At 40.3% G+C, this 16,230-nt stretch overlaps 2 protein-coding genes across 2 annotated transcripts; one reads left to right on the forward strand and one right to left on the reverse strand.

Moving 5' to 3' along the window:
* The first annotated feature begins 293 nt into the window (after positions 1–293).
* LOC109993794 (dnaJ homolog subfamily C member 11) lies at positions 294–8,424 on the forward strand. Its single transcript, XM_065954575.1, has 16 exons — positions 294–415; positions 1,160–1,289; positions 1,443–1,516; positions 1,642–1,743; positions 1,921–2,049; positions 2,671–2,793; positions 2,929–3,002; positions 3,113–3,302; positions 3,434–3,519; positions 4,237–4,353; positions 4,473–4,628; positions 4,871–4,940; positions 5,122–5,179; positions 5,859–6,001; positions 6,088–6,217; positions 6,316–8,424. Exons 1-16 carry the CDS (start codon positions 341–343, stop codon positions 6,339–6,341), a joined length of 1,683 nt encoding a protein of 560 aa, XP_065810647.1. The 5' UTR covers positions 294–340; the 3' UTR covers positions 6,342–8,424.
* A 68-nt stretch (positions 8,425–8,492) lies between these two features.
* phf13 (PHD finger protein 13) lies at positions 8,493–16,074 on the reverse strand. The gene is made up of 5 exons (XM_020646869.3): positions 15,690–16,074; positions 14,145–14,246; positions 12,716–12,895; positions 12,214–12,634; positions 8,493–11,266 (listed from the first exon to the last, which is right to left on the reverse strand). Exons 1-5 carry the CDS (start codon positions 15,732–15,734, stop codon positions 11,034–11,036), a joined length of 981 nt encoding a protein of 326 aa, XP_020502525.2. The 5' UTR covers positions 15,735–16,074; the 3' UTR covers positions 8,493–11,033.
* Positions 16,075–16,230: the final 156 nt, after the last annotated feature.

A 16,230-nucleotide genomic window follows, 5' to 3' on the forward strand; every position in this document is an offset into this window, starting at 1 on the left:
AAACAGTAATATTCAAAAAGGTAGACACAACTTCAAAGTAATTTTTTCATGCAAACTAAGCTATTAGCAATGCAAATAATTTAGCCAATCAGAATCGGCGTCAGCTGACTGGTATTGTATACATTACCTACTTAAACAATGATGCTCGTCTCCGTTCCCCTGGTTTTCAGCAGAGCCTTCCTTTTCCATTGCTCCGGTTTCGAGGTGTAAAAGTTGCCTTTGTGTTGATCTTAAACTTCACCAGAAGATGGCGATAGTACAACTTCCGGTCCGGTCGTGACTGACCAATGAGGTTCCAGGGCAGTGGACGGGTGGGCGGGGACTGAAGCAGAAGGCAAACATGGCCGCGTCCTTAGATGATGATTACGAGTCTAATAATCAAGAATACTACGCTCTACTGAACGTCAGGAAAGAGGTACGGTTCATTCTGTTTAACAGTGAAGCTTAATGATTACTCACCTTCCGCCCTGAGTGTCGGTGGGTGGATCACCGGAGGGGAAACGGTGTGCAGTCGGTGCATCATCCTTCAGTTTTTGTAACGGTCTTCTTCCTCTGCACCATCATCCGTGCAGGTTGACACCGGCTGATGCAGCAGAAACATGATTATGCAGGTTTTTGACAGTATCTCTTCACTTCCTGCAGGCAGTAAATGCATCCAAAGCAGCTGCAAAGTTATATTATATGATGTTATGTTATATCTGTGCATCGACGAGCACTGTAACAAACCTCAGTCTTCTTCTATGAGACTGAGAGGCCTGAGTGGGACTGTAAACTGACGTTTATTGAATAACGTCAGGTTAGGTAACAATAAGTTCATACTGGAAGAAGCTTTCTTAATAATACATCTTGTAGACGTTGTTTCATGTCAGCGAGGTATTGGCTGTCTTCAATCAGTTTAAAGCAGTGTGCAATCCTTTCTTACAGAGATGATTCAAGCTCTCGATTTGCAACTTTTTTGATATTCTGTTGTTTTTTTTTTCAAGCAAGAAAATGACCCAAAATGAATAGTTTTAGATTAAGATATGGACTCCCTATTTGAATTCGTCATTACAAAAGTAAATTGTACTAAACAGCTGTAAACACAATCCTATGCCAATTGCCAAATAATACATTTAAATGTGCTTTCATGGCATTTTTACCTGCCCTCTCTTTGGTACAGGCTACATTGGAGGAGCTGAAGGCATCTTATCGAAGGCTGTGTATGCTCTACCATCCCGACAAACATCGAGACCCCGAGCTTAAAAGTCAGGCTGAACAGCTGTTCAACCAGGTTCACCAAGCATATGAAGGTAAGGACTAAACACCTCTAGAAACCCCTTTAGTTTAAAAATGTGTATTGCGATTCACCTGACAGTTGAAACTTTCATGACAAAGCAGTGTAAAAAGATGCAAACACAAAAGATGTGAGTAAACTAGACCATTGTGACCGTCTTTACCCTCAGTGCTGAGTGACGATCACTCCAGAGCCATCTATGACCTCTTTGGGAAGAAAGGGCTGGAGGTGGAAGGCTGGGAGGTTTGTAATTCTGTCTTAACATAATCCTTCTGTCCTGAAATTGAGTTGTTTTGCTGCTACCCTACACTTCCAGTCTAAACTGATCCTTCTTACATATGTCTCATGTTGATGTTGATGATATGCAGATTGTGGAAAGAAAGAGGACACCGGCTGAAATCCGTGAGGAGTATGAAAGGCTGCAGAGAGAAAGAGAAGAGAGGAGACTGCAACAAAGAACTAACCCCAAGGTTCTCTAAGTCACAATCACATTTCCTCTTCAATGTCACCATTCAATTATTTCTTGTGTGAGCCACCAATTCATGCAGATACTGATAAAAACATTGCGCCTTAAAACTTACTAACCTTTTACAGCTTTATTTATGAATTCCTGCCAATCTCTCCCCCTTTCCACCCTCATCACTCAGGGCACCATCAGCGTGGGCGTGGATGCAACAGACCTATTTGACCGTTATGACGAAGACTTTGAAGAGATGCCAGGAGGAGGCTTTCCTCATATTGAAATCAACAAGATGCACATTTCTCAGTCCATTGAGGTACAAAAAACACATACACACTGTTGGAGCTATTTCATTGTTGTTAGAATTAGTTTTGGTATTTAGTTTACTAATATTTGGGTGGTGTCGTTTATTTAATTATTCTACACGTTTTCTTTATTTAGAATAGATATTTGGGGTAATATTTTCTTTTGCTAGTTATTTGTTTAGTAAATTTAGTTTTGCATTAGTATTTTTGTTAGGTATTTGGGTAACACTGTGGGCACCAGAGGCAGGTAGAGGACCAGCATGCACCTGGGTGGGCCTGTGTTTTTTTTTTTTACCAGCGCAAGAGAGGCAGCAGGAGACACGATTTTCTTTGTTCTTTTGTTTGCTTTCTTTTGAACCAAATAAACCACCAAAAAACCGCAGACCTCTTGCATGGACATTGGACGTCTTTTGCCTGCGTACATCACATCCCCCATGGTGCATCAGTGGTCATTTGATGATGTTTGATATTAGTTTATTTAGATTTTTTTTTTGTTTCTGGACAAATAGCCACTACACACACATTTAAACACACACACTCTTTAGTATTACACTCTTCACAGCTGCTCACCTGCACCAGAGTCACTGTAGAATTCTCAGTTTTCATCCAGTTTTTTTTTTTTTTTTCCCCAGGCTCCTTTGACGAACTCGGACACTGCAGTGTTGTCTGGTTCACTCTCTACACACAATGGGAACGGAGGGGGCAACATTAACATGACTGTACGAAGGGTAACGTCAGCCAAGGGATGGGGAGAGGTATGCACCACACAGTACAAACTGTTTTTAAAATAATGTTGAACATGCCCTTTGTGGTAAATGTTAGCATGGGGTGATTTTGTTGTTCTTGCAGCTTATCTGCAGTAACGTCTTCTGTGCGTTTTCCTCTAACAGGTGGAGTTAGGTGCAGGAGATATACTCGGACCTCTCATTGGGTTAAAGGTGTTTCGTAATCTCACTCCACGCTGGTGAGTATGATCCGTGTGATCCAGGACTGAGAACACAAACTGTAAGAACATGTGAGCAACATTCCCCGTCCCTTTAATTGTTAATCCACTCTTGTCATTTCTCTGCCCAGTTTCTTGACAGCCCAGTGCGGCTTGCAGTTCTCACCTCGAGGTTTGCGACCAAGCTGTTCTCTGATGACAGCACGCCACCTGGACCAGAACACCATGGGTTATCTGCAGTGGCGCTGGGGGCCCAACAGCGCCATGACAACCAGCCTGGTGCGAGACACAAAGAGCAGCCACTTTACTCTCGCTTTGCAGGTACAAAAACAAAGCACCAGCACATTTACACCTGCTGTCATCATAGTCCATATTGTTTTTATAGTATCTTAAAATGTGTCCTAATCTAAGATTTGTTGCATTCTGTATGAATTATCTCCCAAAACATTTAGCTTGGTGTGCCTCACTCATACCTGATGGTGAGCTACCAGTACAAGTTTCAGGATGATGACCAGACCAAAGTGAAAGGCTCTGTGAAGTACGTCTGTCTGCTTTTAATGTCTCAAATGTCTTATTCTGTGATAAACAACTGTTTCCCTTTGCAGGCAGTGAAACTTATTTTTCCTAGTACTTTTGAAATGCAACTTAATACCAGCTGAAAATACTGCTTGGTATGAAGTGTTTTTAGAAAGATTTACAGTGATTTCTTTTAATTTAATGTTACACATGGTTGCACTTTTCTAGCAAATTGTGAGAACATGTTAAATCATGCCTCATAGGTACAAGAAAGCTGTTCATCTTTTCAAATCCAAGTCATGGTGATATTAAAGAATCATGTTCAGTAGTGCAAAAAAACATGAGAACTAAATCTCAATGGCCTTACATTACAAATATTCCCTTCACTGTTGCATCATATGACGTGCAAAACTTCACCTCGAATTTAATAGTAAAAGGTTTATTTTACAGCTCTCACATGCAGCATTAAAAGAGCTGCAGGAGATCAAAAGCAGTTTACACATAAGACATAGCAGGGAAATAAAAAGAAGTAAAACCACAGTTGAATATTCATAAACATGTAAATGAATACAAAATACATTTGACAATAAAGAAATAAAAGATGAAAAAAAATTAATTTGTCAAGTATTGGATCCTCAGAGGTTTTTAATCTCTGCTTGCACAGTCTGTATGATTGATTTCATCTCACTGTAGCTGCCTCACTCTTACAGTCTTTGTTTATTTTTGTCTTCCTCTCTAGGACAGGCTGGTTTGGCACTGTGGTGGAATATGGAGCAGAGAGGAAGATCAGCCGACACAGTGTCCTGTCAGCGACTGTCAGCATCGGAGTCCCTCAGGGAGTCACGCTCAAGATCAAGTACGAGCCAAACCCCAAAATATGAGCTCATTCCTCTCTGTGCACCTCTGTCTCTCGTGATTATCTGGTGTGTGTGTGTGTGTGTGTGTGTAAATTGCTTACCCTTTGTCTCCATGCAGGTTGGCACGCGCCAGTCAAACGTACCTGTTTCCAGTCCACCTAACAGATCAGCTGCTGCCCAGTGCAGTCTTCTACGCCACCGCCGGACCTCTGCTGTTCTACATGGCCGTCCACAGACTCATCATCATCCCATACACTCGCGCACAGAAACAAGAGTTAGTAAACATGTCCTATTTGTTTTTAAAATGATATTTTTAAACATTAAAATTAAAAGAGCTTGTTTTGCATCAGAAATATGAATGCTCTAATGAAGGCTGCAAAACCCAAAACCACTACGGAAGTCCAGGCATTTTGATGGAGTAGTACAACATTTAAATGGCAACATACTTCATCATATGCATGTGACTCCCATTGGGTAATTATTGATGTCTACTCTGTCTTTCTCTGCACTACTCAGAGAGCTGGAGCTGCACAGGAAGAGCTCAGCCACAGACATCGCTAAGAAGAAGCAGGAGGCAGAGTCTGCTGTGAGTACTCAACATGCAGACACACTCAACCTGTCTGTACACGATCACTGATCATTGTTTCCGGGGTTCAGCTCCCCTAGTCTCATCTTTCTCTCTCTCTCTCTCTTTTCCTGTTCTGTTTTTTGTTTCCTCCCTCCCCCCACCCCTCCTCCTCCTCCTGCTCCTCTTCCTCCCTCGGCAGGTTCTGCTGATGCAGGAGTCTGTGAGGAGAATCATAGAAGCTGAAGAATCCAAGATGGGTGAGAGAACACACATGCACACTCGTGCACAAATGCACTCACGCAAACACAGCATTAGGGTGGGAAACAGAGTCCTTTTCTTTTTAAAGCTTGCAGACAGATAAGACTTGATAAAAACAGCATAATACAACAATGCCTGAAAATTCAGTTTTTCAAAGTCTGACCTCAATTGTCTCTTTCTGTCCAATAAGTGATAGTGAAGGTATCATCCGTTATACTACACGTCGAACTAAGTTAATACATCATAGTGGACTTATGGAGTAGATCAGCCGTTCAGGCTGCTAGTTTGACTCAGTTGGTGGAGCAGGCGCTTGGTTAGACTTTGCGTCGACTTATTTTTAAAAATTAAAAAATTGATTCATATGTAAGAATGGATTGTTAATGAATACTGCATTGCTCATTTTCACATATAATTGTTTTTTTTTTTAATAAATGAAACAGCACTGGTTAAGCTCAGCCAATAGAACATGCACCTCCCCCTTTTTTTTTATTTGTGAGAAGGTTGCATTTAATTATTTGAAGAATTTGTTTATTGGATGTGTTCAATTTACCCTTTAATCTAGACGCTCCGTCCACAAGGAACAGTTAGCTACATAGTATGAATATCCAGCCAGCAAAGTAGCAGGACTGTTACATGAAGACACTTTTAACTTAAAAAAAAACATGTGATTCTGTGTAGGACTGATCATCCTGAACGCCTGGTATGGAAAGTTTGTGTCTGACACCAGCCAGAGGCAGGAGAAAGCAAAGGTGATCGACGTCACTGTACCTCTGCAGTGCATAGTCAAAGACTCCAAGCTCATCCTCACTGAGTCCTCAAAGGTGCGTGGGTTTACGTGTCCCCTTTGACTACCTATACAGATCTGCATGAATACATCAGTGTTCTTTATGTCTCTCTCTCTGCTCAGGCTGGACTGCCGGGGTTTTACGACCCCTGTGTGGGAGAGGAGAAGAGTCTCAAATTACTGTACCAGTTCAGAGGTGTCATGCACCAAGTCATCTCTGCAGACACCGAGCCACTACGGATACCTAAGCAATGTCAGTATGCATTAATATAATGTAGATGTACAATACATTACAACAGACTGCAGTATTTTGAATGCATCCATGTTGAGAATATTTGTATTTCTTTTCAGCACACAGACTTGAGTCTGAGTCTTAGGAGCCCAGCAAATGTTGGAACAGCATAGATAAAAATAGACTCTCTAATCAGAAGCATCCAAGAGTGGAGAGGACACATCAACAAGAAGTCTTTTTCTCCCCTCTGGTCCTCTTCTGTCATGGTATTAGTGAACCTGTGTATCCAGTTTCTCCACTCCTCCCTTTCCCGTGGGCCAGCTCCAAGGGTCAGTACCATGCAGGAGTGGGCTCAGGGTTTCTACAAGGTATCACCCTACGTGTCTCTAGGCTGCTGCCAGAGTGCAGACTCCTGAAAACATAGTTTAATATATGCACTACAGAAGAAGAACTGATAGTCACCACAGACATGGTGGTCATTCCTGCTGATAAAGAGCGAAAGGTGCACACGAAGAGTTAAAAGATATTTCTTAAGTCGAGCATATACAAATGAGCTGTGCTGTAGTTTTATTCCATATCATTGTCGTCTTTTGTCCTGTGTTTGTGTCACCCTGTTAGGTTTGAATCTAATAATGTAATAACATACAAGTCGTTACACTAACTCATGCAAAAATGTTTAGAGGAACACCATGCAGGATCGTGTCTCAGTGACCCTGCTGTGGCTGTTCAGGGATGAGTTTGTTTTTGGTCCTTTTTCCCTTCAGTCACATCATAAACCGGTGCTCAAATTTTCTGTGATGGATGTGGGGGGGTTTAGGGAGGACTTCTACATGACAAATATGTGCTTTGATGGTAGCGTCTCAACCAAGGTGAGACAGGCTTGATCTCTTTATACAGACACATATCTCAGGCCAGGCTGGAATTGAAAGTTCTAAATTGGTAAATATTTAGCTAAAAAAAGCTACATGTGTGGAGAGTATTTTACGGTTGGGACGTTAGCACTAGAGGACATAGATCAACATTTTCCCCTCATGAAGGTTGTGTTTGCTGCTGACAGTAACTCGTTAACGGAGCTGACCTGAGCCACTCTTAAGTTTGACTTATTTGACTGACTATGGCACATTGACATAGATACGTTTATTTATTTCATTTGTATTGTTTGTACTTCAATCATGTGCCATGTATTTAATTTGATGTAATGTGCCCCTGCTTTCTTTTTTTAATTGACTGCCACTGTCACTTGTATTACTAAGTAATACATTGTAATGCAATGTTCAAGATGATAAAAACACTTGTGAGCAGACTTTAATGAGCTTCTTCTATGCGGTTATCAAAACACTAATTTACCTGCACTGTAGCTTTGTTTTGTTTTTAAATCAGGATGGTGAGGTATACATGAGGACATCTAATTCAAACTATTGCACTTTCTGTTCAGATTTATTATTATAGCACAGGAATTGTTTTGTTTTCTGTTTTGCATCAGATGCACATTCCAAGAAAACCCCCCCCATTTGATAGCTTTCTTTTAGTTGTAAAAGGAGAAATGTGACAGGAGGGATTTGGATGGGAGATCCTGTCCTAGGCTTAAGGGAATCCTGGAAGACTCTCAAACCCACAACTACAGGATGCAAATGGTATTTTATCTAAACACAATGGTAATAGAATAGAATTACTTTATTGATCCCAAACTGGGAAATTGTGGAAAATTTAATTAATTTGCACAACATACAGTGTCATATATTTTAGATGTTAGTTGTCATGAAAGAGCTGCTGATGTTGACAACTGGACTTAACCAGTGTCTTATAAAGCTGACTTCATATGGTTCCCTATTTTGATTAGTTTTGGTTTGACTATTACTGCAATAGACCTTGAAGACCAGGTGACTGGTCAGCATTGAGATGGAGACGTTCTTGTCTGAGTCTGAAGGATGTCGCTCCCTGTCCTTCTCTGCAGTGAGATCTCTTAACAGTCTTGAGTTGGGGTCCCTTTTACATCAGCAACTTTGCACTGCTTTTGTTTGTACTCTTTGTTTGTCTTGAATGTTTTATTTGGAAGGTGAGCTGGCCGCCTCAGCTCTGGTGCCACCATGAGGCCAGCACAAAGACTGCTATCCTGCTGTTAAACTCCAACCCCCCACTGAACCACACGAGTATGTCCATGCATTGTATGGTGGAGGAGCCTGTTTTCTCTGTCCTGTAAAGATTACAATAAATATGATCCTCTATGATTCTTGTTTGATTTCAGTGTTGACTGAGTGAACCTCACTGTATTACCAAAAGATGAAAGGAAACCCAGTTAAAATGGTAACTCTTTATTTACAATAGTTTACAATAGTTTCACAGAAACAGTTTGCACCACAGTACAGACAACGCTTTCTCAATAAGGGGATAGGACAACCCAGGATCAGAATAAACTGCATCACAATGAGCATTGTTAACAATAATTACACAGATGTCTTAAAGACGCACGTAAAAATTAGACATGTTTGCCTAAAGATATCTCCAGGTTCTCATCAAGACATGATCGTCCTGAGAAATCATTTGGGGGTCTTCGAACGTCTAGAAAACATCAAACCTGGATGCTTGCTGGGTACCAACAAGTTAACCAACATTTGTAAATACCAGAAGACAAGTGCAGAGATGAGCTTAACCATTCTAAACTCTCAGAAAGTCTTGTGTATGTTACAAACCAAACATTCAATGTGTGTGTGTGTGTGTGTGTGTGTGTGTGTGTGTGTGTGTGTGTGTGTGTGTGTGTGTGTGTGTGTGTGTGTGTGTGTGTGTGTGTGTGTGTGTGTGTGTGTGTGTGTGTGTGTGTGTGTGTGTGTGTGTGTATTTCCCTGGCCAAGTCAATTGATTCTGCATGGTTAAATCCCTCCCTGGACTAATATCCAAGAGTCTAAAACATGTCACTCTACAGTATGGCTTTTATATATAAATCAGAAAAAAACAGCAGATGGCACATGAATAACAGCTTAAAATCTTTTGTAATGTGCCTTAAAAACATCTTCCAAATAAACCTGCTGCATACAAAAGCAACTATTTACTGCTGTAAAAAAATGTGAGAGATGATACGAGTCTGATATCTGCTCTTCTGATATGACCCGTCAGAGACTTACTAAATATTTCCCAAAACCATTGCCGTGGTACTTTTAGCGGACAATCCCGTTTCTCCATCCCACAAGTGACCAATGACCACCAGGGGATTTTTTTTAGCTGAGACAAGTCATAGCAGCACAAGCCTTCACCCTCACACAGTGTAAACCAGTCAGTCAAACTAACACACTCGCATGCATAATTCCAACTGGAGCATCTTCATCGGACGACACTTGCCCAGTTAAGAAAGAGAGCTTTTCACTCAGCTGATACCTCTACAGGACGGTCATGAGTTCCCTTCTTTAAATGTGCACCCTCTCTGAAAACGTGAGCATGAAACTGTTGAAAACAACAAAATGAGGTTCCTGCTCCTTCCTGTCAGCAGAGACAACGGAAAACGCTTGAAAGATATTCTGATAACATTCAGATTCTGATACCTTTAATCTTGAGTTAAAAAAAAACATCATCTTTATTAGTGTTGGACAAATACTGAGTGGTGACTTTTTTTTTTGCTTGCTTTAAAGATGGCTGCACTTTCTGCAACTTCTGCAGCTTGGGATTTTTGACACCATCACATGATATTTTGCATGAAACACAGTTTGTCTTTGCAGCTCTTAAACTATAGGTAGTATTCATTAATGCTGTGTAGCTTTACTGTTTAAGAGAAGAACAAAAAAACCCTTACATGCTGGGGTTTGAGGCTGTTAAATAATGTTATCCATTGAGATATTTGCAGATACTCAATACTGCAATTTGGAAAGTATCGGACTGATTTTTGAACCGGTTTTGGAACAACTCCTTAAAAGACTTTAACTGACAACTTGCATGTTGTCTGTCTTTTTTTTTATATGAACAAACAGTTACTTCTGAAAGAATCCTTAGAAACAGAAGTCTGGTAAAGTAAGAACACTGTAACGTGTGTAGAAGCTTCACGTGTGGCCATCTGAACACCTTTCATTCAGAGTAGTAGCTTAGGCTGGAAGACAGTTTGTGAAGTAGAAGAAAGGGCTGTACAGGCTCATAGCCTCAAAAGTATTCTTCCACAAAGTCTTAAATAAAAAACAAAACAGGAAATAGATGAAGCAGATGCATACTTTACTCTTTTTCCTACATCTTTGTTCTATTGGATAATACCTCAGCTTTACTATAGCACCATCTGAAGCAAGTGACACAAGGCTTGACTTGTTTTCTCTTTTTTTTTTATCCGTTATTTGTTTAACAATGATAGGAGGCCTGTACGAGAAATCAAAGCTAGTTTAATCAGAAAGATATACCTATCCCTGTGACAGATGGTCAGATAGATATTTCTTTGAAGAAATGAGAAAAAAGTGCAAACTGTCTCTCCCATAAATCACAAAATGCACCATAGAGGGTGGCAGTTGCGAGGGGTTTTCTCTCTACATATGGCAGTTCAAATGTTTCCAGTGTTCACGAGACACAAAGTCTAGTCGGCGCAGTTTTCTGCTAATGTCATCTACAGACAGACATCCATTCAGTGATTGCCTTACGCACAGAGTCTGTAGGGAAGCAGAAACAAGTCTTAGGAAATCTAAAATAGCACTCAAACTGTTTACAAACGGGATAAAGGCTTGGGAAAGGTCCACCAAAGTGTCTGTAGAAAATGTGGCTGACCATGAAGGACAGAGACTGAAGGGTGCAAGACCTGAATTCGAGGAAGGAGTCAGTCCAGCAGGTGCAAGGGGGGGGGGGGGGGGGGGGATCAAAGTTCAGGGTTCTTGAGTCAGTCAAGCAGATGCTTACGTGGGCCGACTCGTGAGCGGTGGGAGCGACGGCTATCCGCGTTTCCGTGCGTCTCTCGGCAGCTCTGGCACACGTATGTCTCTGGCACATGGCTCTTGCGGATCTTGGCACACGACAGGTGGATCCAGGTGTTGCACTTGTTACACTCGATCATGGCGCGGCCTGCGAAGGGCTTCATGCAGAAACAAGTGACGAGGTCCCACGAGTCGTCGTCTGAGGAGAGACAACATGACGAGTTCAGCTTGGTCACAAGGGCTGTGCTTAATACTCGACACAATTGTTTTCACAATACTTCATAGATATTCCAGCCCCCACACATCAAAACTTTAAATGGATTAAAAGTGTCCTTTTATTTCCCTTAAATTCCTGAGATCACAACAACCTCTGGGTCTGTAGATATCACTCTTCAACTAGTGGACACCGAGAGAGAGCAGCAGTGGTTGATTAACGTAAAGATGAAGAAAGCGAGGGCGGTTTATGTAAAGAAAGTGGTAAAATAAAGAAATAAAGCAATATTTCAAGGTTATTTTGAAGGTGCAAGAAGGAGCAACAGTTTGGATTTTGTATGATGAGAAAATCCAAACTTAAAGAAAGTGGCCAGGGTCTTTGCAGACACAGACACCACCACACAAATCAAACTGGATTAGGAGTGATAATTGACGTGGAATATTTTAAAATAGGTCCACGTCCTACTTTAGGGAAATCCTCCTCATGATGCCTTTAGTTGCTGTTGACAGTTTTTCACGAGTTAGTAAGTATTTACTTTTTCTACACAAGCATTGGATGCAGGTTATAAATTAAAAAACAGGAGGGTTCACAATTAATGGTACCCATGGCTTATAATGTTGTTACCATGGTATTAAGACCGGTATTGATATTGTTTGATTTTTACTTTTACCACATTAACGTTTAAAATTCTGGTATTGTGAAACTGTTCTAATAAATTGAAATGGAAATATTAAACTAAAAAGATAAAAATTTCAATTTGATTTAACATAGCAAGTTGTATTCTTATACAACTCCACTTTCGAATTTTCAATAAATTATGGAGAGTATTGCTAAGTATCACAATTATGAGGTCCTTCCCAATATCCAACCCTATTGGTCATTTGGTTGAACTTCTAACAATTAAATAATGCACAAAAAAAATAAAAACCTACCCGAGTCTACCATGATGTCTTCATCCTCTCCTGATCCATCTTCGTCTCTGAACACCACCTGCTTCCCCTGACGGAACACTGTTCTGCTTCCTGAAAAGCCCTCCACCTTCTGTACCTTTACCACCCCTTCCTCCAGGTCCTGACCTTCCCATGATTGGCCCTCATCATTGGGCTCCTCTTTGCAGGGGGCTGGACAATGTAGACGCTGGGGAGGGAGGGGAATGCTGAAATCATCTTCTGGCTCTTCTTTGATCATTTTGCCACCGAAGGAGACTGGGTACTGCAACTCTTGGACTATAGACTGGGCCTGCTGAACCGCACCTTCCTCACCACCTGAATGCTCCCTTTCCTTTCTCCTTTTCTTCTTCTTCAGCTTGTCAGCTTTCCTGCGGTCATCTGGGTGCAGGGTGGTAAATGTGTGCTTAAGGGGAAAAAAAACAGAGGGCCGTTAAAAGGTGTGAAGGTGAACACATTCTGTTTATGTCAACTTTTACCCACTCACATCTTTCTTGGTGTGACTGGACAGAGGGGCTCCGGGATGTGGACGTTTCCTGCTCCTGTCCTGGGGGGCCTTGAAGGGCCGTTGGGGGCAGGAGGTTGGGGGTCCAGGTGTCCAACCATCACTGTCAGCGGTGCTGCCTGTACTATTAGGGGGGCTGGAACTACTGCGCAGTGGAGAGTCCTGTAAACGATGAAGATGTTACAGTGAGTGAAATTAAGCAGGTAAATAACTGATTCAAAATATTTGTTAAAGTGCTCCAGTGTGAGAAATTCCCATTTTAACAATGCACAATAGAAGGTGTTCTAAATCAATTACAAAGAGCATCCAGTAATGAAACTGAATTCAGATATGTGTGAGATCTTGGGATGTTAAAAGAAAAACTACTAGCTTGTACCTAAAAAGATACTTTTATCAATTGTAAAGAATCTAATAAAAACAATTCATGTAAGAAATGATTATGTTGTTTTTGACAGCAATGTATCACTTTGGGTTGTTGTTGGGGTCTTGTGGAGGCCAAGCTTTTCTTAGAATCGATTAAGGAAAAAATGTTAAATACAATTGTTTTAAATGACAAAGATGTGTATAAATGTGTTTGAGGGAGAAACTTGGGTATGAATGGATGGTCCATGTGACCAAGACTACTTGCAGCAGAACAGACAAGCTCTGCTAAGGAGATGACAAAAAAGCATAGTCGGTGAAGGAGGCTTTAAGTAACAGACAGTTTGTGCATTCCTGCAAACAAGACAGGAAGACATTTGTTACACTAATAACAGAGTCACACATGAAATCTTTTTTTACAAAAGGGAGTATATATAAGAAAGGGCTTAGGTTAATTTGTAACAGAGGGAGTGCTGAAACCAAAACAAACAAAGCCAGGGAAACTACAGAGACAAAAGAATCTGTTTTAGATAATCTCATTGTCGAAATCTGTTTGCACACAGAGGATGAAATTCAATACGCCTAAAAGAAGTCAATGTCCCATGTCAGATTTCCAATCCGGTACCCAATTTGCTGAGTTGGCTAAATGTAATTTAAGAAAGATATGTGACATTTTTGTAAGAACAGTTTGACTGTGAACGGTTTCACTTCACCTTTTTCAGTCAACATAAAGTCAGGACTTCTCAAAGTTAATTACAATGTGTGTTTAGTTTTTGTGAATTGATTAAATCCATGCGATCAGAGAGTGACAACTTTTGGATTTCCCTAAGCATAGTGCAAGTCTTTTTTTTATGTATTTACGTTTTGATGAATTTTGGATCTATGTCACCCACTGTTTAGGAATTCCTACTTTAACAAATCTTTTATTTGACTTAGGTCCTCAGAGTTCAAGAACCTGCGCAAGAGAAGTGTATTTAACTTTAAAAAAATGTTTAGCTCAGAAATACAAGTGCTTATGTCAAGTCTACATGCAGTGCTCTCGTTTACTCACCTCCTGGGGATATGGGATGTAGCCGGCATAGGCCAAAACAAAAGTACAAAACTTGTTAAAATCCTCGACTGTCCTCCTCCTCCTGTATTGAGGACTGAAACCCTGTAACACAGAAACGTGATTGAAACATCAGCTGCATCGGACCTTCACAGACCCTGACATGGCGTTGACATGATCGGCACACACAAACTGACACTTGACTCGTCCACTATGAGGGACAAAAAAGTGGCTAAAGTATAAATAAATGAATAAATAAATAAATGTTGGGAGAAATGCATACAACAATGTATAAATAAATGATTAAATAAATGCATCAATAAATATATAAATGCTGAAAACAATACATCAATGAATAAATAATGAATACACTTTGTTAATGAAAAAGGCTATTTATATATTTTTACATGTATTTATTCATTTATTAGCGTATTTCTACAGTTATATATGTATCAATGCATACATTTCCACATTAATTGAGTTATTAATTTATTTCCGTATTTTTACATTTACAAATCTATTTATTTATGTGTCCAGGTCGTAAGAGGAAATTTTAATTTGCTTCTGTCTGTTTTTCAAAATTGATCAATCTTACTTCAGTAATGTTAGGACGGCCCACTTAATTTATATATTTACTTTTCCTTGTACAACATGGACACAGAAATACATAAATACATATATGAATATATTTATTTATATATCATTTTTTACATGAATTGTTGCATTTATTTATATATATATTTATTAATGCATTTTTTTATTATACAGTATTGTATGTATTTCTCCTAACATTTTTGTATTTATTTATTTATACTTTAGTCATTTTTTGTCCCTCATAGTCCACTTAATAAATCTGGGCGAAATTAAATATTAACATTGTGACACAAACATAGCTGAAAGTTGAATTCGTCACATAGATGCCTTTTTCTTTTTGGGCTAATCAGTGAACACTACCAACCCCCACCCAACAAACCACAGCTAATGTTAGCTGGGTCGACTAGCAATGCACCTCACATAAGTAACTAATGCTAAGAGGCTAGTTGCTGGCTAATAAAGGTGGAGTTTATCTGGTAAACAAAACGTTCAGGTCATAATTAAATTCGAATTAAAAAATGCCAAAGATTCAACGTGAGTCATTAAAAAATAAGTGTTAATAATCTGTTTACTGACATGTAAAGCAGGTTGTCTCATGATGCTTAGTTAGCATCTGTTAGTGTTAGCATGCTAACACTATGATGATGGAATGTTTTCTTTACGTTAACCAGCAAAGCAACAATCATACACAGCAAACAGCTGGACTGTCGCCAAACACTCATTAATACTGACAATGTCAAGTTTTACTATCGAAATGTTCAAGTCTTAACATGATTTATCTGAATGTAAAACTTAATCTTATTTGTGTACCAGTTGCTAACTACATGTCAACATGCTAACTCTTACTAATCAGCAGCTGCTACATCGTGTGGTGACAAGTTGATGTTTGCTAACACCGTTAGCCATGCCTGCACACTACTCACTCTATAATAGTTCATTAAATAATAAACTTACCTCCGGCTGAAATGCATTGGATGTCGATGGGTCAATGTCACCCATCTTTATAGAATACCCGACAACCTGGCGTTGTGTTCGGGTGACAGACTGGAGAAACGGACCGTAAACACCGCTGTGGTTACCTAGCTCTCCATGCTAACATACCTATCGTTAGCGTCAACGTTACTTATGATCAACAGTGTTCACTCAGCGTGCCAATAACGTCACTTCAACTGATGTCAGAGTCGGTTCAAAGTTTTAAAACGTGCCTCCCGTCACCATTAAACGGTAGTAAACGCCACCACAGTGTTTCCACCGAGCTATCTGATAATGTCTCCGTCTGATCCAGTTTACTGTGGGGGGGAGCGGTTCACGGCTGTCACCAGCTGCCTGTGCGCTGTTCTTCTTCGTCTACTATAAAACCATGTCAGCTACGGGTCAAAGCGGCGCATTACCGCCCTCCTGTGGCGGGCGTCGTGAATAAAACATTCAATGGCTCCCTTCTATTAACTGATGTGTCGACTGACTTGTCTCACAAACCGGATTGAAGAAAGGGAAA

This window comes from Labrus bergylta, chromosome 5, assembly GCF_963930695.1.
Source record: "Labrus bergylta chromosome 5, fLabBer1.1, whole genome shotgun sequence".
Classification (NCBI taxonomy): Eukaryota; Metazoa; Chordata; class Actinopteri; order Labriformes; family Labridae; genus Labrus; species Labrus bergylta.

Coding starts and splice junctions, on each gene's coding strand:
- LOC109993794 (XM_065954575.1), top strand. CDS start 341: ATGGCCGCGTCCTTAGATGATGATTACGAGTCTAATAATCAAGAATAC. Junction 416..1,159: donor TACTGAACGTCAGGAAAGAG/GTACGGTTCATT, acceptor TCTTTGGTACAG/GCTACATTGGAGGAGCTGAA. Junction 4,629..4,870: donor ACTCGCGCACAGAAACAAGA/GTTAGTAAACAT, acceptor TGCACTACTCAG/AGAGCTGGAGCTGCACAGGA.
- phf13 (XM_020646869.3), bottom strand. CDS start 15,734: ATGGGTGACATTGACCCATCGACATCCAATGCATTTCAGCCGGAG. Junction 14,247..15,689: donor CCAATGCATTTCAGCCGGAG/GTAAGTTTATTA, acceptor TCTGTGTTACAG/GGTTTCAGTCCTCAATACAG. Junction 12,896..14,144: donor ACATCCCATATCCCCAGGAG/GTGAGTAAACGA, acceptor CATCGTTTACAG/GACTCTCCACTGCGCAGTAG.